This window comes from Neophocaena asiaeorientalis, unplaced genomic scaffold (genome assembly GCF_003031525.2).
Source record: "Neophocaena asiaeorientalis asiaeorientalis breed wild unplaced genomic scaffold, Neophocaena_asiaeorientalis_V1.1 scaffold24, whole genome shotgun sequence".
NCBI lineage: Eukaryota > Metazoa > Chordata > Mammalia > Artiodactyla > Phocoenidae > Neophocaena > Neophocaena asiaeorientalis.
In genome coordinates, this window is record NW_020185317.1 from 6,040,981 (window position 1) to 6,064,704 (window position 23,724).

General features: G+C 36.0%; 1 protein-coding gene across 1 annotated transcript in view; it reads right to left on the reverse strand.

Moving 5' to 3' along the window:
• The window catches only part of ANKAR (ankyrin and armadillo repeat containing), a 76,631-nt gene that overhangs the window by 15,693 nt on the left and 37,214 nt on the right, over positions 1-23,724 (reverse strand). The window contains exons 12-17 of the mRNA XM_024733657.1: positions 22,626-22,794; positions 9,959-10,200; positions 9,634-9,787; positions 9,388-9,549; positions 3,538-3,644; positions 1,744-1,866 (exon numbers count right to left, since the gene is read on the reverse strand). Coding sequence (XP_024589425.1) covers positions 1,744-1,866; positions 3,538-3,644; positions 9,388-9,549; positions 9,634-9,787; positions 9,959-10,200; positions 22,626-22,794 — 957 coding nt within the window. The remainder of the gene's footprint in view (positions 1-1,743; positions 1,867-3,537; positions 3,645-9,387; positions 9,550-9,633; positions 9,788-9,958; positions 10,201-22,625; positions 22,795-23,724) is intronic.

Below are 23,724 nucleotides of genomic sequence, written 5' to 3' on the forward strand. Positions count from 1 at the left end.
GAGCCTGTGCTCTAGAGCCCACATGCCACAACTTCTGAGGCCCACATGCCCAGAGCCTGTGCTCTGCAACAAAGAGAAACCACCGTAATGAGAGGCCCCTCCAAAGAGTGTCCCCCGTTCACCGCAACTAGAGAAAGCCCGCGCACAGCAACGAAGAACCAACACAGCCATAAATAACTAAATACATACATACATACATACATATATACATACATTTGGTTGCTTTAAAATTATTTCCCCATAACAGATTGCTGAATAAAAGGCTATTCCTTTATTACAAATAGTTTGAGAACCACCACTCTAGAATACTGGGTAAGAAGTGGATGACTGAGTTTTGAAATGTCATAAAATTAGGTTAAAGTTTGATGCATCCAAAAACATTTGTTTTTTGGCTCTTCACCAAGTATTAAAATTGCTACATTTAAGAATGGGAGAAAATATTTGCAGGTGAAGCAACTGACAAAGGATTAATCTGCAAAATATACAAGCAGCTCATGCAGCTCAATATCAAAAAAACAAACAACCCAGTCCAAAACTGGGCAGAAGACCTAAATAGACATTTCTCCAAAGAAGACATACAGATTGCCAACAAACACATGAAAGGATGCTCAACATCACTAATCATTAGAGAAAAGCAAATCAAAACTACAATGAGGTATCACCTCACACAGGTCAGAATGGCCATCATCAAAAAATCTAGAAACAATAAATGCTGGAGAGGGTGTGGAGAAAAGGGAACCCTCTTGCACTGTTGGTGGGAATGTAAATTGATACAGCCACTATGGAGAACAGTATGGAGGTTCCTTAAAAAACTAAAAATAGAACTACCATATGACCCAGCAATCCTACTACTGGGCATATACCCTGAGAAAACCATAATTCAAAAAGAGTCATGTACCACTATGTTCACTGCAGCTCTCTTTATAATAGCCAGGATATGGAAGCAACCTAAGTGTCCATCGACAGATGAATGGATAAAGAAGATGTGGCACATATATACAATGGAATATTACTCAGCCATAAAAAGAAATAAAATTGAGTTATTTGTAGTGAGGTGGATGGACCTAGCGTCTGTCATACAGAGCGAAGTATGTCAGAAAGAGAAAAACATACCATAAGCTACCACATATATATGGAATCTTAAAAAAAAAAAAAAAGTGGTTCTGATGAACGTACGGGCAGGAGAGGAATAAAGACATAGTCATAGAGAATGGACTTGAGGACACGGGGAGGGGGAAGGGTAAGCTGGGACAAAGTGAGAGAGTAGCATCGACACATATATACTACCAAATGTAAAATAGATAGCTAATGGGAAGCAGCTGCATAGCACAGGGACATCAGCTCGGTGCTTTGCGACCACCTAGAGGGGTGGGATAGGGAGGGAGGGAGGGAGACACAAGAGGGAGGGGATATGGGGATATATGTACATATAGCTGATTCACTTTGTTATACAACAGAAACTAACACAACATTGTAAATCAATTATACTCCAATAAAGATATTTTAAAAAATGAGACTGCACATTAAAAAAAATTGTTATATTTCAAGACGAAATATGACAACTATGAAAAATATGGAACAATATTATTCCATCATTACAAACTAACAACCCACCAAAGAGATTTACATTTCTTAAATAATATATTTGAATATTGCCATGAAAAAAACTTGATGAAATTTTGAGGATGTAGTCTAAAAATCATTTTCTTCTAAATGAGCTCTAATATTTTGTATAGTTATTACCTTATCTTGTGAGTGAAGAAGATAAAGGACATCAGCATAATTAAATCCTTCATTTTCTTGTAATTCATTCTGTAACTGATCATTCCTCAGGACAATGCATGCCAAGGAAAATGCCACTTCAACCTAAAAATGTGATTTTCAAAAATTATTTTTCACTCATGGTTTATCAAATGACATATTTCATTATACAAATATTTATATAGGATATACCAATTCCAAGATACCATAAAATCCATTAATTCCATCTCTCTGACTAGTATTTAGAGAGTGGCATTTACAACTTCTGGAGAAATGTCCCTTATAATTTTTAACAGCTGAGAAAATATGCTGTGTGCTGCACAATCACAAAGCTTCATTTGAGGGCACAGCCCGAGGCAACAAGGGCCTGCAGGACACGCGGAGAAGTTTCTCTTAAGTGCATAGTTGCATTCCTTCTACATCTAAATAAAGGTTTTTTTAATTTCCTAGCATGAATTACAAAGCTGTTCTGAACTGCTTGTTAGCTACTGACCATTGAATTAATTGAAGCAAAACACTGGCAGGTAGACCTGAGGAAGTTTTCCTCTTCTAGTTCTGGAGTCATTTAAGGAGGTTGCTTAATGAACATTGTTTATTATTGGGCTCAGTAGACAAATTTTTAAAGTGCTACACCATGCATTTCTATGAAAAGTGTGAATTTGAAAAGCCTGATTATTATTGCAAAATTACTATAGAATCTTACTTGAGGAAAAGTATTAAAATGTATTTATGTTTTGTTTTAACAAGTTTAAGAACTCAGTGAAAATGTATACTGAAATACAGATAGATGCAGTTGAAGTAAACTGGCCATGAAAATGCACATTTTAAAATAAAAATGTATTTTTATGTGGCATTTTCCTTCATCTTGTGAAATTTGTTTGTACTTTAAAAGTCGTTGCAGTTTTTACGTATAATTCAAGCCAAAAAATTGCTAGCATATGCCTCTTTTTTTTGTTTCCCTAATCAACTCCTGTAATGAAATAATCTCTTTCACAGCAAGAAAAGCCAGATAACTTATGACATCTTTTCTGATAATAAACACATTCCTTAAAAGAAACAATGCTATGTTTACTTATATATTTTACTCCTATATTATTTTTATTTTCTCATTTCCAGCAAAACACATTCCAAATTTTGAAGAGAAAATATATTTCTTGTCCTTATAATTTCTGTCTGGCCAAGTATAGACGTTCTGAATTTCTAAAACCTTGGTAAAGGATTTGAATAGATGTGAATGTCGTTTTATTAAAGGCATTTTACTAGAAGTAAATGGAAGAGTGAATGACTCCTCAACAACTCATAGTAATACCTAGCAGTGTCCACCCTTGAGATAACTATTGCTGCCAGACAGCACAGACTGCTTTGTAGACGGCAGGGCTGTATTGATGGTGTGGCACTGACAGGATTCACTTATATTTGAGAAATTTTGCTACATAAATCACACATCCTCATTATCCCCACCCAGTTTTAGCAACCATTATCTGAGGAAGTAGGGAAGAAATTCTATGGATAATCAAATATCTGAGGAATAAAACTTCTTTGATGAGTAGGACATGAGACTTTCTTATTATATTTGAAAAAAACATATTTTAATAAAATGTAGTGGTATCTTTGCTACTATCTTTGTAGCAACTTTTTTGTTTAAACTTCTAAGATTTTGTTTAAAAGGTTAAATATTTTTATTATACTTGTGAGCTTGCCTAAAGATACAAATTATTCTTTAAAAGTCATTTATGTTAATTTTTACTATATCACACAAAAAAATCTTATATATACCTTAATGTTAGGAGAAGGGTGATTTCTCAGTAGTTGGATAAGTACTGGAAAGGCATTTTCTTCTACAAGAAACTGTTGACTAATGGGATTGCTTGTATGGGCGACACCTGTAAGAACCCACAACTCCATGAGATAATATTTTTTCCATCTTGAAAATGGTGAAGTCAAACATAGCTCAACATATTTGGTTGATAATGTGTCCTAGCGTAATATGGTTGGTAAATAACAAAAAGAAATGCTATATTGACACTATTTTACCTTAATTAATTTTTTAAAAGGCAAAGTGGATAAACATGGAAAATTTACTGTTAGAAGTGTAGATGGTTTTCTAATAGTCACAGAACAAAGAAATTAGAAGTGCTGGACTATCAGGGAATAATAATGTAATAGCTATCATTTATTAAAAAATTATTATGTACAAGGTATTTTAGCTTATAGTTGCTACTGTTTTCCATAAAAAGTTTTGTTTGTTTGTTTGTTTTGCAGTACGCAGGCCTCACTGCTGTGGCCTCTCCCGTTGCGGAGCACAGGCCCTAGACACACAGGCTCAGCAGCCATGGCTCATGGGCCCAGCCACTCCGCGGCATGTGGGATCCTCCCAGACCAGGGCACGAACCCGTGTCCCCTGCATCGGCAGGCAGACTCTCAACCACTGCGCCACCAGAGAAGCCCATAAAAAGTTTTTTTAATAAAAATAACTCGAGTAATCACCTGGTTAAATTTCTGGATTCCTTCAATATACATACTAAAAAGATAATCTTACTTTTCCTTTTAAACATACTACTTTAAATTGCAGGTCTAATCTCAATGAAGAAACTCAGATCATCTCTTTCTAGTGGACATGCACAAACAATTTAAATTTTGTTCTTTTGCCAATAAATGTCACAACACATATGCAGTGGGTTTACATACTTAAATATAAATACAAGATTGGGCTCCTTTATGAACAATGAAGAGAAACCACCTACTTATTATGACCTGGGGAAGTTTGAAGGGACTAAGGGAAATATTATAGAAGGAGCAAAGAATACTTTGGTTTCCTTGTCCCCTACTTCCCCCACACTGGCCACCAGGGGATGTACACAAACACTAATTACATGAATATTCTTCATTCAACCGACAGGTATTGAATGCCTGGTACACCAGGCACTGAGGTAGGAGGTAGGGCTAAAAGAAGGACTTAGAATGTCTACCCTCAAGGAGTTTATATTTTACAGGGTGAGCAACTATTTAAATATATGATTTCAATACCATGCAATAAGTGCTTTGACAGAGATTAGAAAACTATACTTGAAGCACAGAAGAGGTATTGCTCACTTCAGAGTAGGTGGAAAAGGAGTAGGTAGGGAGATTTCAAGGGGTGAAGATGCTGGAGGTTGGTTTCAAAAAAATTACTATTTTTAATAATGATGATTATAATGATGATGGTGGTGTTATAAGACGAACACCCTCAAATCTCTGACTGAATCTTCACATGTTAATAATGGAATGGAACTCAAAAATTAAGTTGGGAAAAGAATCACTACAAGCAGTAGGCTGAACAATTCTCAGAGCTCACACTTGTCTAGGGATGGTTTGTGTTCCTACTGGCCGGAGTGTAGATACTTCATAATACACGGGACTATACAAAGAGATTGAGTCCTCTGAAAGGAATCATCCCAAAAGCACAGAGTTAAGTTAGTTCCAACGTAAAGGCTGCTCTAGACTTGTCCTAGGAAAGGTTAAAAGCTAGGCGCAAAAGGTTCTGATCCCAAGTAAAATAACTGCATGCCAGAATAAAGCCTAACTCTCTTTAAAGGAAAACAATAAGATCCAGCATATTATCAATTTAAAACTCACAATGCCCAGCATTCAATCAAAATTTCTTATGCATGATTTTAAAATATGAAATACCTAAGGTAAAACTGGCAAAAAATGTGCAAGAGTTGTACATTGGCAACTATAAAACATTGCTGGGAGATATTAAAGAAGGCCCAATTAATGGAGAAATATACTGTGTTTATGGATTACAAAACGTGATATTAATGGGATGCATGTTCTCCCCAACTTTACTTATAGATTCCATGCAATTCCCATCAAAATAACAGAAGGATCTTTTTTAGAAATTGGCAGGTTAATTTTTTTAATTATATGGAAATACAAGGGAACTGAAACAGCCAAAACAGCTTTGAAAAACAGCAAGGTCGAAGGACTTAATGCTATCTGCTTTCAAGATTTACAGTAAGCCTACAGTAATTAAGACAATGAGTATAACATAAAGATGGACAAATAGTTAAATAGAACTGAATAAAAAGTCAAGAAATAGACCCACAAATATCTAGTCAATTGATTTTTGACAAAAGTGCCTAGCTAATTCAATGGAGGAAAAGATAATCTTTTCAATAAATGATGCTGAAGCAGTTGGGCAGCCATATGTGAGAAAATGAATCTCAGCCAACTCAAAATGTATCATACATCAAAATATAGAGGAAAACAGAAAAACTTTATGATCTTGGATTTACAAGAGAGTTCTTAAACTGAATAATTTTTAAATCAATGAACTGGACTTCATAAAAATTTAAAACCACCTCTTCAAAAGACTGTTACAAAAATGGAAAAATACCACAGACTGGAAGAAAATTTATGCAAAACATACATCTAACAACAACAAAAAAAAGAGCTGTATATAGAATTTATAAAGAAGGCTTACAACTCAAGACAACACAATGTATAAAATGGGCAAAATATTTGAACAGATACTTTAGCAAAGAAGATATACAGGGCTTCCGGGAAGATGGCGGAGGAGTAAGACACGGAGATCACCTTCCTCCCCACAGATACACCAGAAATACATCTACACGTGGAACAACTCCTACAGAACACCTACTGAATGCTGGCAGAAGACCTCAGACCTCCCAAAAGGCAAGAAACCCCCCACGTACCTGGGTAGGGCAAAAGAAAAAAGAATAAACAGAGACAAAAGGATAGGGACGGGACTTGCACCAGTGGGAGGGAGCTATGAAGGAGAAAAAGTTTCCACACACTAGGAAGCCCCTTCGCGGGCGGAGACTGCGGGTGGCAGAGGGGGAAAGCTTTGGAGCCGCGGAGGAGAGCACAGCAACAGGGGTGCAGGGGGCAAAGCAGAGAGATTCCCGCACAGAGAATCAGGGCCGACCGGCACTCACCAGCCTGAGAGGCTTGTCTGCTCACCCGCTGGGGAGGGCGGTGCTGTGAGCTGAGGCTCGGGCTTCGGTCGGAGCGCAGGGAGAGTACTGGGGTTGGCAGCATGAACACAGCGCCACGGCTAGCCGGGAGGGAGTCCGGGGAAAAGTCTGGACCTGCCGAAGAGGCAAGAGACTTTTCCTTCACTCTTTGTTTCCTGGTGCGCGAGGAGAGGGGATTAAGAGCATATGATTCTATGTGAGATTTTGTCTGTATAGCTTTGCTTCCACAATTTGTCCTAGGGCTCTCCATCCGTCCGTTGTTTTTTTTTTCTTTCTCTTAATAATTATTTTCTTATTTTAATAACTTTATTATATTTTGTCTTACTTTATTTTAATAAAATAAAATTAGAAGTTTTGTTAGAAACATTGAAAAAAAAAGAAAAAAGAAGATATACAAATGACAAATAAACACATGAAACGATGCTCTACATCATTAGTCATTAGGAAAATGCTAATTAAAACCACAATAAGATTTACTACATATCCATTACAATAATAAAATTACCATACTAAATGTTGATGAGGATGTGAAGCTACTGGGACTCACACACAGCTAGTAGAAGTGCAAAGTGGTAACACTACTTTGAAAATCAATCTGGCAGTTTCTTTAAAAGTTAAACATACACCTACCATATGACCCAGCAATCCTACTTCTAGATATTTACCCACGAGAAATGAAAACCTGTCTATACCAAAACTTGAACACAAATGTTCGTAACAGTTTTATTTACAATATAGCAAGAAACAGGAAACAATCCAAATGTCCTTCAGTGGGTGCATGGGTAAACAAATCATAATATATCCATAAGCATTAGGGTTTTCCAAAGAAAGAACCAACGGGATGTATATGTATGTATATCATAAGGCATAAAACTAACCATCACACCATACAATGGAATACTACTCAGCATTGAAAGAGAAGTATTTTATTGATATTTGATACAATAATATGGATGAATGTCAAAATAATCATGCTGAGTGAAAGAAGCAAGAAAAAAGTACACATGTATAATTCTATTTACATAAAATTCTAGAAAATGCAAACTAATCTATAGTTATAGAAAAATCAGTGGTAAGATCATTTAATATCAAATTTTAAAAGTAATTTTGTGCTGTTAGGATCCATGTCATAAATTCAAATCAGCACATTATTTTTTAAAGAAAAAAATCAGAAGCTTATGTTTTAATATGTAAAATACAATAAAGCCATTCTCAGATCATAAGAAAAAAAACCCAGATCAGTGGTTATCTGGGGATGGGGTGTAAAGAGGGAGGAATTAGGAAGGGACAATGAAACATTTGGAGGTGATGATTATATTCACTTACTTGATTGTGCTGATGGTGTCAGTGCTGAATACATATGTCAAAACTCATCAAACTGTACACTCTAAATAATGTATTTAATATTTTATTCTATTGTTTATTTTATTTAAATATCTTCCTATATGTAAACTGTATTTCAATAGCACTTTTAAAAAACTGTCACATTTTAAAAGCGCTAGGTGTGCAAAGAAGCAGGAAAATATGATTCATAATCAAGAAAAAAATCAGCCAATAGCAAGAGACCCAGAAATAACAGATATGCTGGAACTAGTTACAGGGATGTTAAAACAGCTATTTTAAATATGTTCTATATGTTCAAGGGTATAGAAGAAAACATAAACATGATGAAGAAGAAAAAGGAAGGGGTATGTGTGTGTAAAGAGTCTAAGCTGGTGAGTTTGAAAACAAGAGTTTTTTTCTGTAGTTCTTGTCTATGGCAAGAACTTGTCTATGGCAAATGTGGACAGCTTTGAAGTAAACTAATGAGAAGAAATTGAAAACACACACGTATATCAGTTATCTTTGTATTTGTGTTATCATTTACTAGAATTTTAGAAATAATTTATACCATAGACTCTGGCTAAAACAACAACAAAATTATCTTGCCTGACTTGATTGCCTGCAAGCAGTTAGTGAATTTCAGTAAAGTAGCTTTTCTAAGAAAAAAGGGAAAAAAAAAAATTTGAAACCAAGTCCTATGTTCTTCAGCTAGAATTTTTAATTTATTTTTTCTGGAAATACAATGGACTAGAAATAAAGTATTAGGCTTTTTTTTTCTCTTGCCTACAGGAAGCAGTCTCAATCAGTCCCCATACATACATGCAGGTCAGCAAAGAACCTGATTTTTTATTTTTGGTAAGTCAATCACCAACAATTCCACAACATTTTTCAGATATCCCAAAAGGTTAATTCCTCTGCAAAGAAAGGAACAACTAGACCTGGTGGCCACTATGTAAACAAAGAATCACTACGGAAAGAGACTGGAATCGAAAAATGTGCCACAGCACTAGAAACACTTCTATATCTTCAAAAACATATAGTTCCTGAGATTCAAAATAAGAAATATTTTTCTCTTAACTTAAAAAAGGAGATCCCTTTAAGTCAAAATAGCCAAGGCTCATGGTCCTCATTTCTCATTCTAACCAGAACTCAAGAGCAAGACTGATACAATATGCTTAACTACACCACTTTTACTCATTAAGGTCTTGGAGAAATAAAAACATTATAATAACAGATTAAATATGGTTAAGGGCTGCAACAGTAGGGATAGAGAGGAAGAGAAGTATTTACTGATATTTTTAAAACTGAGAATAAATGTACAAACCGATACAGATGGATCCCACTGCTTTGATGACACTCAGAAGTGTTCCTTCAGCTATTTTACTAATCCCTAGTAAGCGAACCAGTGGTGCAATTCCATTCCCTTCACATATTTGATTTTGGTGTATCCTGCTGTCCTTACTTAGCGCTATGACTGCTTCACCTCCTGGCAACAATAAGCAAGAAACATGTGTGATACTCCAATGTCTGGTTCTATATTGTACAGATTTATGCATAGAAAATAACTTACCAACATACTGCATTTTAGCTGATGGTGATAAAAGCATATTTATTATAAAGTTGTATCCAATCTGTTCTGCCATATACTTTTGTTGTTTTAGTGTTTGTCCTGCCAAGGCCCAAAGTGCTACAGCTCCTTGTTCCTTAACATCTATTTGAAATGCCTATTTAAAAAAGTATTCTATTCAGTCAATGAGGATTTATTGAATACCGTAGGAATCTATGTTTGATAAAATGTTTATTCTAGAATTGGTTTTAGTTTTCTTTTCACTTAACTAAATTCAATATTGAATGCTTTATCTAAGAAAAATGAAAAAGAATCATAAAATTCCTACCTTGAGGAGTTTTAAAAGATATTTACTTAGTGATTTTTCCAGAAATGCTCTCTGTATAGCAGGGTTGTAACTTGCCAGTGCTTCCACAGCCATTGCACCCTTCACTTGAACACCAAGTTGTTTTCCCATAAAAAGAGCCACCAGAGGAGGAATGGCTCCTTCCATAGCCATAGCATCCTGAACTTCCTTATTGTCACGTGCAACCTCAGCAATTGTAACAGAAGATACAGCTGTCAACACATCTTCAAATGAATTCAAGAACCAGTTAAATAAATCTTTTAAAAAGTAAGAACATAAAAATGCAGCATATATCACTAGTTTCCCATATTTGAAAATCAAATTTATAGAGTTTAGAAAATTTAGAAAATAAAGAAAAATAGAAAAAATAAAATTGTCCAGACTTTCACCACCCAAGCACAAACATTTCATTTAATCTCATCCACTACTTTTATAAATATATATAATATATAAATATAGATAACTTTAGTGTTACATATTTAATATAGTGGTACTATAAACACAGTATCCTGCATTTTAATTTACCATAAAATTTTTCCCATTCTTTATGAACATCAGTGTCTCCTAAATATTCCATTAATGGGTGTATCACATTTCCTTAAACATTTGCATTTTAAAAAATAATGTGTTGTTTCCAACTTTTCACTGTTTTAAACAATGCTTAGGAGAAATCTTGGCACATTTCCTTCCTGTTTGTATTTTTTCCCCTTATTATAAGAGTCCTAGGAACTATTGGAATAACTTAATACATTTGCAGTAAATTTATTTTCTTTTTTTCCCCTTTTTCTTCTTTTTTAAATTGAAGTATAGATGACATACAATATTATGTTAGTTTCAGGTGTACAGCATAGTTATTTGATATTTAAATACATTATGAAATGATCAACTCAAAAAGTAACCATCTATTCCCATACAATGTTATTTCAATATTACTGGCCATATTCCTTATGCTGTATACTACATCCTTGTGACTTATTTTATAACTGGAAGTTTGTACTTCTTAATCCCCTTCACTTATTTTGCACAACCCCCAAACTCCCTTTGCCTCTGGCAATCACCAGTTTGTTCTCTGCATCTATGAGTCTGTTTTTGTTTTGTTTGTTCATGTGTTTTGGTTTTTAGATTCCACACATAAGTAATATATTTGTCTTTGTCTGACTTATGTCACTTAGTGTAATACCCTCTAGTTCCATCCATATTGCTGCAAATGGCAAGATTTCATTCTTTTTTATGGCTGTAAATATTCCATTGTGTATATATACTACATCTTCTTTATTCATTCATCTATCAGTAGGCACTTAGGTTGCTTCGATATCTTGACTATTGTTAATAATGCTAATTGAAAATAGGGGTGCTTTTATCTTTTTGAATTAGGGTATAAGTTTTCCTTGGGTAAACATCTAGAAGTGGAATTGCTGGATCATTTGGTAGTTCTATTTTTAATTTTTTGAGAAATCTCCACACTGCTCTCCATAGTGGCTGCACCAATTTACATTCCCACCAACAGTGCTAGAGGGTTCTTTCTTCTCCACACCCTCAGCAACACATGTTATTTGCTATCTTTTTGATGATAGCCCTTTGAAGAGGTGTGAATGATATCTCATTGTGGTTTTGATTTGCATTTCCCTGGTGATTAGTGATGTTGAGCATCTTTTCATATGTCTCTTGGCCATCTGTATATCTTCTTTGGAAAAATGTCTATTCAGGTTCCCTGCCCATTTTTTAATTGGATTGTTAGGTTTTGGTTTTTTTGTTTGTTTTTGTAATGTTGAGTCATTTGAGTTCTTTATATATTGGATATTAAGCTTTTATCAGATATATTGTTTGCAAATATTTTATCCCAATCAGTAGGTTGTTTTCTCATTTTGTTGATGGTTTCCTTTCCTATGCAAAGCTTTTTAGTTTGATTTAGTCCCATTTGTTTATTTTTGGTTTTGTCTCACTTGCCTGAGGAGAAATATTCAAAAATTATTGCTAAGATCAATGTCAAAGAGCATACTGCCTGTTTTCTTCTAGAAGTTTTAAAATTTCAGGTCTTAAAGTCTTTAATCCATTTCAAGTTTATTTTTGTATACAGTGTAAGAAAGTGTCCAGTTTGATTCTTTTGCATGAAGTTGTCCAGTTTTCCCAACAGCATTTATTGGAGAGATTATCTTTTCCCCATTGTATATTCTTTCCTCCTTTGTCACAGATTAATTGACCATATAAGCATGGGTTTATTTCTGGGCTCTCTTTCTGTTCCATTGATTTATGTGGCTCTTTTTGTGCCAGCATGATACTGCTTTGATTACTATAGCTTTGTAGTATAGTTTGAAATCAGGGAGTGTGATACCTCCCACTCTGTTCTTCTTTCTCAAGATTGCTTTGGCTATTTGGGTCTGTTGTGGTTCCATACAAATTTTAGGATCATTTGTTCTAGCTCTGTGAAAAATGTCATTGGTATTTTATTAAGGATTTCATTGAATCTGTAGATTACCCTGGGTTGTATGGCCATTTTAACAACATTAATTCTTTCAGTCCACGAGCTTGGTATATATTTCCATTTATTTGTTTCAACTTCAATTTCTTTCATCAATATCTTACAGTTTTTAGAATACAGGTCTCTCACCTCCTTGGTTAAATTTATTCCTAGGTATTTTATTATTTTTGATGGAATTGTAAATGGTATTGTTTTCTTAATTTCTCTTTCTGATAGATTATTAGTGTACAGAAACACAATGGATTTCTGTAATTAATTTTGTATCCTGAAAATTTACTGAATTCATTTATTAGTTCTAATAGTTTTTTGGTGGCCTCTTTCAGGTTTTCTATATATAGTAGTATAATTTCACCTGCAAACAGTGACAATCTTACTTTTCTCTTTCCAATTTAGAGTCTTTTTATTTTTTTTATTTTATTTTCTGATTGCTGTGGCTAGAACTTCCACTACTAGTTGAATAAAAGTGACAAGAGTGGGCATCCTTGTCATATTCCTGATCTTAGAGGAAATGCTTTCAACTTTTCACTGTTGACTATGATATTAGCTGTGATTTTGTCATATATGGCCTTTATTATGTTGAGGTATATTACCTCTATACCCACTTTGTTGAGAGTTTTTATTATAAATGGATGTTGAATTTTGTCAGAAGCTTTCTGTGCATCTATTGAGATGATAGAATTTTTATCCTTGGTTCGTTAATGTGGTATATCACACTGGTTAATTTGTGGACATTGAACCATCCCTGGGATAAATGCCACTTGATCATGTATGATCCTTTTAACGTATTGTTGAATTTGCTAATATTTTGTTGAGGATTTTTGCATCCATGTTCATCAGGGATATTGGCATTTAATTTTCTCTCTTTTTTTTTTTGTAGTTTCTTTGGTTTTGGCATCTGGGCAATGGTGGCCTCACAGAAGGAGTTTGGAAGTGTTCCTTTCTCTTCAGTTTTTTGGAATAGTTTGAAAAGGATAGGTATTAACTCTTCTACAAATGTTTGATAGAATTCACTTGTGAAGGGACTTCCCTGATGGCACAGTGGATAAGAATCAGCCTGCCAATGCAAGGGACACGGGTTTGATCCCTGGTCTGGGAAGATCCCACATGCCATGGAGAAACTAAGTCCATGCACCACAACTTCTGAGCCTGTGCTCTAGAACCTGCGAGCCACAACTACTGAGCCCATGTGCTGCAACTACTGAAGCCTGTGCACCTAGAGCCCATGTTCCGCAACAAGAGAAGCCACTGCAATGAGAAGCCCGCACACTGCAACGAACAGTAGTCCCCGCTCTCTGCAACCAGAGAAAGGCTGTGTGCAGAAACGAAGGCCCAACGCAGCCAAAAATAAATTAAAAAAAAAAAACCTTAAAAAAATACTTGTATACAAACGTTCATAGCATTATTTTTATTAAAAAAAGAATTCCCGGGGCTTCCCTGGTGGCACAGTGGTTCAGAGTCCGCCTGCCGATGCAGGGGAGATGGATTCGTGCCCCAGTTCAGGAAGATCCCACATGCCGCGGAGCGGCTGGGCCCTTGAGCCATGGCCACTGAGCCTGCACGTCCAAAGCCGCAACGGGAGAGGCCACAACAGTGAGAGGCCTGCGTACCGCAAAAAAAAAAAAAGAATTCCCCTGTGAATTCTTTAGTTTATTGGGAGTTTTTTGATTAATGATTCAGTTTCACTGCTAGTAGTGGTCTGCTTCTATTTCTTCCTGATTCAGTTTATCCATTTGTTCTAGGTTATCCAATTTGTTGGTGTGTAATTGTTTGTAGTAGTATCTTATGTTCCTTTGTATTTCTGTGGTGTCAGTTGGAATTTCTCCTTTTTAATTTATAATTTTATTTATTTGGGCCCTCTTTTTTCTTGATCAGTTTGGCTAAAGGTTTATAAATTTTGTTTATCTTTTCAAACAACCAGCTCTTAGTTTCCTTGATCTTTTCTATCTTTTTTGTCTCTAGTTCATTTACTTCCACTCTGATCTTTATTATTTCCTCCATCTACTAATTTTTTTGTTTGTTATTCTTTTTCTAGTTCCTTTAGGTGTAAGGTTAGACTGTTTGAGATTTTTCTCATTTCCTGGGATAGGCCTGTATTGCTAAACTTCTCTCTCAGAACTGCTTTTGCTAAGTCCTATAGATTTTGGAAAGTTGTACTTTTATTTTTCTTAAGGTATTTTCTGATTTCCTCTTTGATTTCTTCATTGACCCATTGGTTTTTTTTTTTTTTAATTAACATGTAGTTTAGTCTCTACGTGTTTTTGTGTTTTTCCCATTTTTTTTCCTGTAATTGATTCCTAATTTCATATCATTTGGTCGGAAAAGATGCTTCATATAATTTCTGTCCTCTTAAATTTGTTGAGACTAGATTTGTGGCCTAGCAAGCTATATATCTGGAGAATGTTCCATATGCACTTGAAAAGAATGTGTATTCTGCTGGTTTTGGATGGAATGTTCCATATATATCTGTTAAGTTCAGTTGGTCTAATGTATCATTTAAGGCCAATGTTTCCTTATTGATTTTCTGTTTTGATGATCTGTCCATCGATGTAAGTGGGTGTTAAAGTCCCCTACTATTACTGTGTTAATGTCAGTTTCTCCCTTTGTGTTTGTTAATATTTGCTTTATGTATTTAGGTGCTCCTATTTTGGGTGTATATGTATTTATACATGTTATATCTTCTTGTTGGATTGATACCTTTTATCATTATGTAATGCTCTTCTTTTTCTCTTGTTACAGTCTTTGTTTTGATGTCTATTTTGTCTGATATAAGTATTGCTACTCCAGCTTTCTTTTTATTTCCATTAGCATGGAATATCTTTTTCCATCCCCTCACTTTCAGTCTATGTGTATCTTTAGATCTAAAATGAGTCTTGGGGGCTTCCCTGGTGGTGCAGTTGTTGAGAATCCGCCTGCCAATGCAGGGGACACGGGTTTGAACCCTGGCCCAGGAGGATCCCACATGCCATGGAGCAGCTAAGCCAGTGTGCCACAATTACTGAGCCTGCGCTCTAGAGCCCGTGCTCTACAGCCCACAGGCCACAGCTGCTGAGCCTGCGTGCCGCAACTGCTGAAGCCCACATGCCTGGAGTCTGTACTCCGCAGCAGGAGAGGCCACCGCAGTGAGAGGCCTGTGCACCGCAGTGGGGAGTGGCCTCTGCTCACTGCAACTAGAGAAAAGACCGAACGCAGCAGCAGGGACCCAATGCAGCCAAAAATAAGTAAATAAAATAAATTTATTTTTAAAACAAATAAATAAATAAATAAAAATAAAATGAGTCTTGGTAGGCAGCATATTTATGGGTCTTGTTTTTTATCCATTCAGCCACCTTATATGTTTTGTATGGAGCATTTAGTCCATTTACATTTAAATTAATTTTTGATAGGCATGTACTTATTGCCATTTTGTTAACTGTTTTCTGGTTGTTTTGTAGTTCTTCTCTGTTCCTTTTTTCTTCTCTTGCTCTCTTCCCTTGTGACTTGATGAGTATCTTTAGTGTTATGTTTGGGTTCCTTTCTCATTTTTTGTGTATCTATTATAAGTTTTTGGTTTATGGTTACCACTAGGTTCATAGGTAACAATCTATGTATATAGGTGTCTATTCTAAGTTCATGATCTCTTAAGTTTGAACACATTTTAAAAGCTCTAAAATTTTACCCCCTCCCCATGTTAAGCTGTCTACTAGCTCTGTAAGTGGTTAATCCATTATCTTTATTATATGCTTGCCTTTACCAGTGATATTTTTTCTTTCATAATTCTATTATTTCTAGTTGTGGCCTTTTCTGCTTAGAGAACTCCCTTTAACCTTTCTTGTAAGGCTGGTTTAATGGTGATGAACTCTTTTAGCTTTTGTCTGTAAAACTCTTCTCTCTCCTTCAATTCTGAATAACCTTGCCAGGTAGAGTATTCTTGGTTGTAGGTTTTTTCCTTTCAGCACTTTGAATATATCATGCCACTTTCTTCTGGACTGCAAAGTTTCTGCCAAGAAGTCAACTGATATGAGAGTTCCCTTATATGTAACTAATTGCTTTTCTCTTGCTGCTCTTAAGATTAAGATTTTAATTTTTGACATTTTAATTATAATGGGTCTTGGTGTGGACCTCTTTGGGTTCATCTGTTTGGGACACTGTGCTTCCTGGACTTGGATGTCTGTTTCCTTCTCCAGGTTAGGAAAGTTTTCAGCTATTACTTCTTCAAATAAGTTCTCTGCCCTTTCTCTCTTATCCTTCTTGGACCCATATAATGTGAATGTTGGTACACCTGATGTTGTCCCAGAGGTCCCTTAAACTATCCTCATTTAAAAATTTTTTACTTCTTTTTTCCATTCAGCTTGTGTGAATACATGATTCTGTCTTCTAGATCACTTATCCATTCTTCTATATTATCTACTCTACCATTGATTCCCTCTCGTATATTTTCCATTTCTGTTATTGTATTCTTCAGCTCTGATTGGTTCTTTTTTATATTTTGTAACTCTGTTGAAGTTCTCACTGTGTTCATCCATTCTTCTCACAAGTTTGGTGAACATCTTTATGATTCTTACCTTGAACTCTATCAGGTAGATTGCTTATCTCTGTTTCATTTAGTTCTTTTTCTGAGGTTTTGTTTTGTTCCTTCATTTGGAACATATTCACCTGTCTCCTCATTTTGCCTAAGTCTCCAAATTTATTTCTATGTATTAGGTAGGTTCCTTCTCTCTCCCAATCTTGGAGAAGTGGCCTTATGTAGGAGATGTCCTATGGAGTCCAACAGCATGCTCCCCTCTGGCCACCAGAGCTAGATGCTCAAAGGGTGTCCTTATGTGGGCTATATGCCCCCTTCTGCTGTAGTGGGGCCAGCTACTGTGGGCACACTGTTAGGCAGGACTGGCTCCTGGTCTGGCTGACTGAGAGGTCCTGCCTTGTGTAGTTGCTGTAGGCACACTGGTGGGCAGTGCTCTGGTGGTTAGACAGTTGTGAAGCCATTGATGCAGGCAAGCTGGTGGGTGGGGCAGGCCCCTAGCACTAATAGGCTAGAAGGAGGATTCCAAAATGTGCCTGCCAGCATCAGTGTCAGCACAGTAGAAGATCACATGAATAGCTGCCTCAGTGTCTCATTCCCCAGTAGGAGTCCCAGCTGCCTCTTGCCTCTCCAAGAGGCCTCTCCAAGATGAGCAAGTGGGTCTGACCTAGGCACCTTTCAAACTGCTGCCTCTCTGCAGTGGGCCTCAGAGCATGTGAGATTTTGCATGCACCCATAAGAGCAGTTTCAGTTTCCTAAAGCCCTCTGGCTCTCCCAAACATACGCCTCACTGGTTTTCAAAGCCAGAAGTTTTGGGAGCTTATCTTCCTTGCATAGGATGCCCTAGCTGGGGAACCTGATATGGGGCTCAGACTCCTCACTACACTGGGAGGACTTACGTGGCTGTGATATCTTTCCCACTTGTGGGTCACTACGTTGGGGGTGTGGGTCCTGACCAGACCATGTCTCTGCCCCCTCAACCATCTCATTGTGGTTCCTTCTTTATATCTTTAGTTGTGGGAAATCTTTTCTGCTAGTCTTCAGGTTGTTCTCAGAGATAGTTGCTCTGCAAGTAGTTGTAATTTTGGTGTGCCCACAGGAGGAAGTTAGCTCAGCATCTTCCTATGCTGCTGTCTTGAACCTGACCTGGTCCCCAGAAAACTGCTTTTCAAATGATATGATAATAGCATCCTACTCTCCAATAATCAGAGTATGAGAGTATCGATGTCACTGTAACTTTTTAAGTACAGATATTATCATTAAGAATAAATACATAAATTCTTATGTATACATAAAGGCAAAAAATGGTGTCTCACTTTGTTTTGGGTTACTAGTAAATCTAAACATTTTCATATATGCATATTAACAAGTTGTAATTGTTCTCTTTAAAACTTAGAGAGGGACTTCCCTGGTGGTGCAGTGGTTATAAATCTTCCTGCCAATGCAGGGGACATGGGTTCGATTCCTGATCCAGGAGGATCCCACATGCCGCGGAGCAACTAAGCCCGTGCGCCACAACTACTGAGCCTGTGCTCTAGAGCCCGTGAGCCACAACTACTGAGCCTGCATGCTGCAACTACTGAAGCCTGTGCACCTAGAGCCTGTGCTCCGCAATAAGAGAAGCCACCACAATGAGAAGGCTGTGCACCGTAACGAAGAGTAGCCCCTGCTCGCCGCAACTAGAGAAAGCCTGCATGCAGCAACGAAGACCCAGTGCAGCCAAAAAATGAAATAAAATAAAATTCAGAGAAAAGTTGCAAAAATAAGTCAAAGAACTCTCCTAAGATTTGGCAACAACTGATTTTTGCCCAAACCAATCTTTACTATGATGTTTGCAAAATGTTTATTTTCCAAAGCTACTGCTCCCTTCATACTTATCGGTTGCATTCTACTGTAAAGAAGAGCTCTCCCTACTTCTCTATTTATTTATTTCCTTGTTTATCCACTTATCATCAAGATGGGCTCTTGGATTTTTATTTTATTCAATGAGTTATAATCCATTAATTTCATTATTTGTATTGATTCTCTGTCCAAGATTTGGCAATTGTCCAAGATTGTCCAACTTGAAGGGCCAGTGGGAGTTCCTTCAGGTTGACCCCTGTGTCCTTTAGATACACCTCCATTTGAGGGGGGCGCATTTTCTTACTTTCTGACACAATATGATATTTTGGACTTGCCATGTACCTGCTCTGCCCCAGCCCCGGAATCAATCATTTCTCCAAGAAGCTCTGGTTTCTTTTAATGAGGAATGGTATTTAGAAATAAAGATTTGGTACTAGGTATATTCATTGCTACTGAAGTGTCATTGCTACTAGACTCTTTTAGCAGATAAGGCTAGGAAAATATATATATTTCCAATTTTCCAATTCCAGTCCAACCCCACAGGATTCTTTATTGCCTTTCCACATTCTGTATATTTCTTTTCACAGTGAGAACCCAATAATATTAACACTTTATTGATTTGGTCAGTCCTACAATACTTATAACACAGGTTCAGAGCTGTTTCACCCATATCACTATGAAATACAAATCCACTAAGAAGAATTCAAGATATGTTTTTTTCTCCCCTAGACTGAAGCTGTATAGTAAAGCACTGTGCTCAAAAGTTACTTTAAAAAGCTACTTTAAAATTTTAAAAAAGCTACCTATGTTCATTTTTTTCTTTTTAATCTAGCTATATAATTCATTTGATATATAATGGGGTTCATTTGTTTTTGTTTGTATTCAATTTTAGATTGCTCCTTCTGTCTTGTAGATTTAATGTAGTTTTTTTTTTTAATGTGAAGACATCAATATGCTTCCAGAAGTTAAAACTGTACAAAAAGGTGTTTTTAAATTCAAGCAACCACACTCTCTAAATTTAGCATTTGTTCTTTCATAGACTTTCTATTCAGGTTAATTGTCTGTCTATTAAGGCCTTATTGTTCATATCAATTTACATACTCACTTTATGTCAAATATATTAACTTTTTTGTTATGAATATTTTTATCATTCAATCACTTATATATTCAGCAAATATTTTATTGAGTGGCTACTAGGAGTGTCCTAGGTACTGGGAAACTATGATGAACCAACAAAACAAAGTCCTTAGCCTTGTGGAGCAAGCTCAAAGGCCAGAAGTATGAAATAGCAATAAGTTCAATATTAATTGAGAATAAAATAAGAGAGGAAAGGAGTGACAGGAAATAACAGGAAGGTTATTTCCTTTCCAAGTTGGAAGTTTAGAAGGCTGATAGGCTGTGCTAAAACTTTGGACATTATCATAGGTGACAAAGAGCCACTGAATAATTTAAAGGAAGGGAAAGATATAATCAATTTTGTATTTTAGATAGATCACTCTAGTAACACTTGGGATGTTTTTCAGCTAATAAGGTAATAAAATTAAGAGAGTGTGAAGGGAACCATTCTTTCTCTTACCCCATATTGCTGCATCAGTCCAAAAAGTAGAAATTCCTACTCTCATCTCCCACTCAGGAATGTTACTCATTACCCCCATAAAATAATGAGTCATTGCAAATGCATGGCTTAGCTTCCTTTTGGTGCTATCTTTTTGCTATTTTCTCAAAGCAAGCTTTCCAGCTGTTACTGAAGTTTTGATCTCCATTACATTCTTGTGTCTATTTATGAATTGCACCCAAATTCTAAAGGGAGAGGGCTGTCTTTATTTACACCTCAATAATCCAGACTAGCTCTGAAGCTCAGAGGAGAGGTCAGGGATTTCGATAGAGAACTGGGAAGAATAGATTATGAATGTAATGAAGTTACTAAGAGTAAATAAAATTGCTTAAGAAGCGTGTGCTGTGTGAAAAAAGCAGCAGACCAAGAACAGAAACTTGAGGAACTCCAACATTAAGAGCTGGGTGAAAGAAGCCTAATTATGGAGGTGTTTTGGGTTTTTTTTTTCTATCTAAAACCCTTTCAGAATTCCAAAGTTCCAGATTTTAGAAGATAATGAGCTCATACTATACATTACATAACATCCCAGAGAATCTGGAGAAAACATATTTCTGCAGTGAAATGTATGAATAATCATTTTCAGAAGGATGAGGTTACTCTTTAAATTTTGCTCAGATAGTTTGGAGTTGAAAATCATTTCATATACTTTCTACCACATATTTGAATTTCCATGGTGGTGTTGTGTTATTATATAAACCTTTGTTAATAACACAGAACAGGACAATTGCATGCATTAGAAAAGATGAAATAAGAAGCACTGTAGGAACAAAAACATGTATGCATGTACATACATATGGGGAAGAGTATGAAACAAACAGCTGAAGACGGTAAAGCAAAGACCTCAAACAAACCAAACTCAGCAAGGGTTGAGGAACCTCTTGGAGATGTTAACAAGTCCATAGTCTTAAGAAACTGCATGTGAATCTACTTTGGGGCCATTTTACCTTAATGCATGAAATCTTAGAGTGGTTCAGAAGAGTTAAGAGGATACTGGAATTAATAAAACTCTTTTGTAATCCCCTAAAACTTAATAGCACAGCTAATATACAGGAGAATCATTTGTTAAAGCACTAAAATTAGAAGTGTAGAATTTACAAATTATAAATGGGGAGAAAAACAATTAAAATTTCTTCAAAAGTATTTATCTTCCTTGGAGTGAAGAGATAGTACAGATTACAATATAGGATGTTACTTTTATTTAGGTTTCAGATGAGGCAAGCGCCCAAAAAAGAAATGATTTTGGTAATTCATTTCTATAGCTTTCTTTTAGGAATTCATTTATTATTTATCCAAATTGCCTCTACAATTTGTGCTTTGTGCAAGCATCTGGGGTTGGGAGGAAGAAAAAGGATAGGGAAAACCTATTCCCTGACTTTAGGAATTTGTAATGAAGGGAAAGGACTTTCAAATGATTTCACTACATGATAGAGGTCCTTAGAAGATGATAATTGCTTAAATTTGAAGTTCTAAAGTAAAAGAAAGCCTTCTGCAACAATCCCCTTATCCATAACCTTGTCTTACATTTTAGCCAACATATTTATTCTGTATTCATTCTTGGAGGACTAGGATAGAAAGATAGGTGATAAACTGAGCAGGAAGAAAAACATACAACCTTTCCCCCAATTTTTTATTCCCCCAAATGTGGGGAAAACCATAGATTTTAAGTTTATGTGTATGCTCACTGTAATGAGAAAATTCTTACAGAACCTGAGAGACCATTTGCAGTAGCTGCAGAAACTGCCTCAGAGCTTCTGGTGTTCCTGGTGTTCATAGGCACTGAAGTTAATTAATCATTAATTAACCTAATGATCTGATGACCTTGAATTCTGATATCAAATATCTAACAGCAAATCTGAAGTCCTTATTGTAACTTGAAAAGTAGCTTCCAATGATCAATGTGTGTCTTATTCATACAAGGAGACATCTACTTGAGTCCCTGGGCATATTAACTACATTATTTTCATTACTCATGCCAATATTTCCATTTATAAAAATATCTAGTTCAACATTTAAAAAATTACGGCTTTGAGAGTCAATTCCTTTTATAAATCCAGCAGTTTAAATTTAAGTGTTTCAGAAGTTAGGTTATGTTACATATGTCTAGTTCCATCCTAAGATAAATCCAGGACATCTATCATAAAGGACAAGTCCAAACATGTATTTGCTTCACTTAATATATCTGGTCACTTTAAAATATATAGAACTAAAGACTTACCTGACTCAGAACTCAGAAATGTGATAAGATACGGGATGCCTTTATGGTCTCTCACTGCTCTTTGATTGTTTTTGTTTCCCATACATAATACCCGTAGACAGTTCATTACATTTACTAGCACGCTTTCTATGTCTAAGTTCAAAAGATTTATCAGAGCTGGAATTCCATTCTAAAAATAAACAAAAAGATTTAATTGAATTTATTTAAGATGTATGCTATCTTTATTTAGAAACACAAGTCTATAATCTTTCTTGCTATAAATATCTGCTTATTTAGGAGAGAAAAACTGCTCATAAACAAATGTGTCTACGGATATGGCACATTAAATGACAGTTGTTACAACTTTGAGCATATCTTATGCTTCAATATTAAAGAAAGTATTCTATAAATATATTTTCTGCCTCCCTCCCTTCCTTCCTTCCTTCCTGCCTTCCTTTCTGTGCTGTACCACATGGCATGTGGGATCTTTGTTCCCCGACCAGGGATCGAACCCATACCCCCTGCATTGGAAGTGCAGAGTCTTAACCACTGGACCACCAGGGAAGTCTCTATAAATATATTTTCAAATAGTCTCCTCTATACCAAAATAATTTGAGGCTGCAAGTTCACTGTAACATTTAAGTATCTAAAAGTGAAACAACTAAGTAATACCAATTGAATACAGTGCCCATTTGGAAATATTTGCTATTGTATACATCACACTGGTAATTGGTAATTATATTTATGCAACACAAAATATTATTTTTAAATGTTAATATAGTTTCTTAATTTTAAGTGGATTAAAGATGGCATTTCTCCCTACTAACAGAATTAATGAAAGGATATTAAAGAAGATAAGAAACAGAAATGTAATGTCATTTTCAATAAAGCTAGGAGACATCGGTAATGTTGAACCATAATAAATGTTTATGAGTAGCCAACAGGGATGCGCGAGACCTCCCATGGCCACTGGCTACAGGAAATACTGGCAGAACAGTTTTCCAAAGTAAGTGGCTCTACCTTAAAGGGCAGAAAAACATACACATACACACACAACACACACACACACAACACACACACACACACACACACACACACACACACACACACCCCCGTCTGG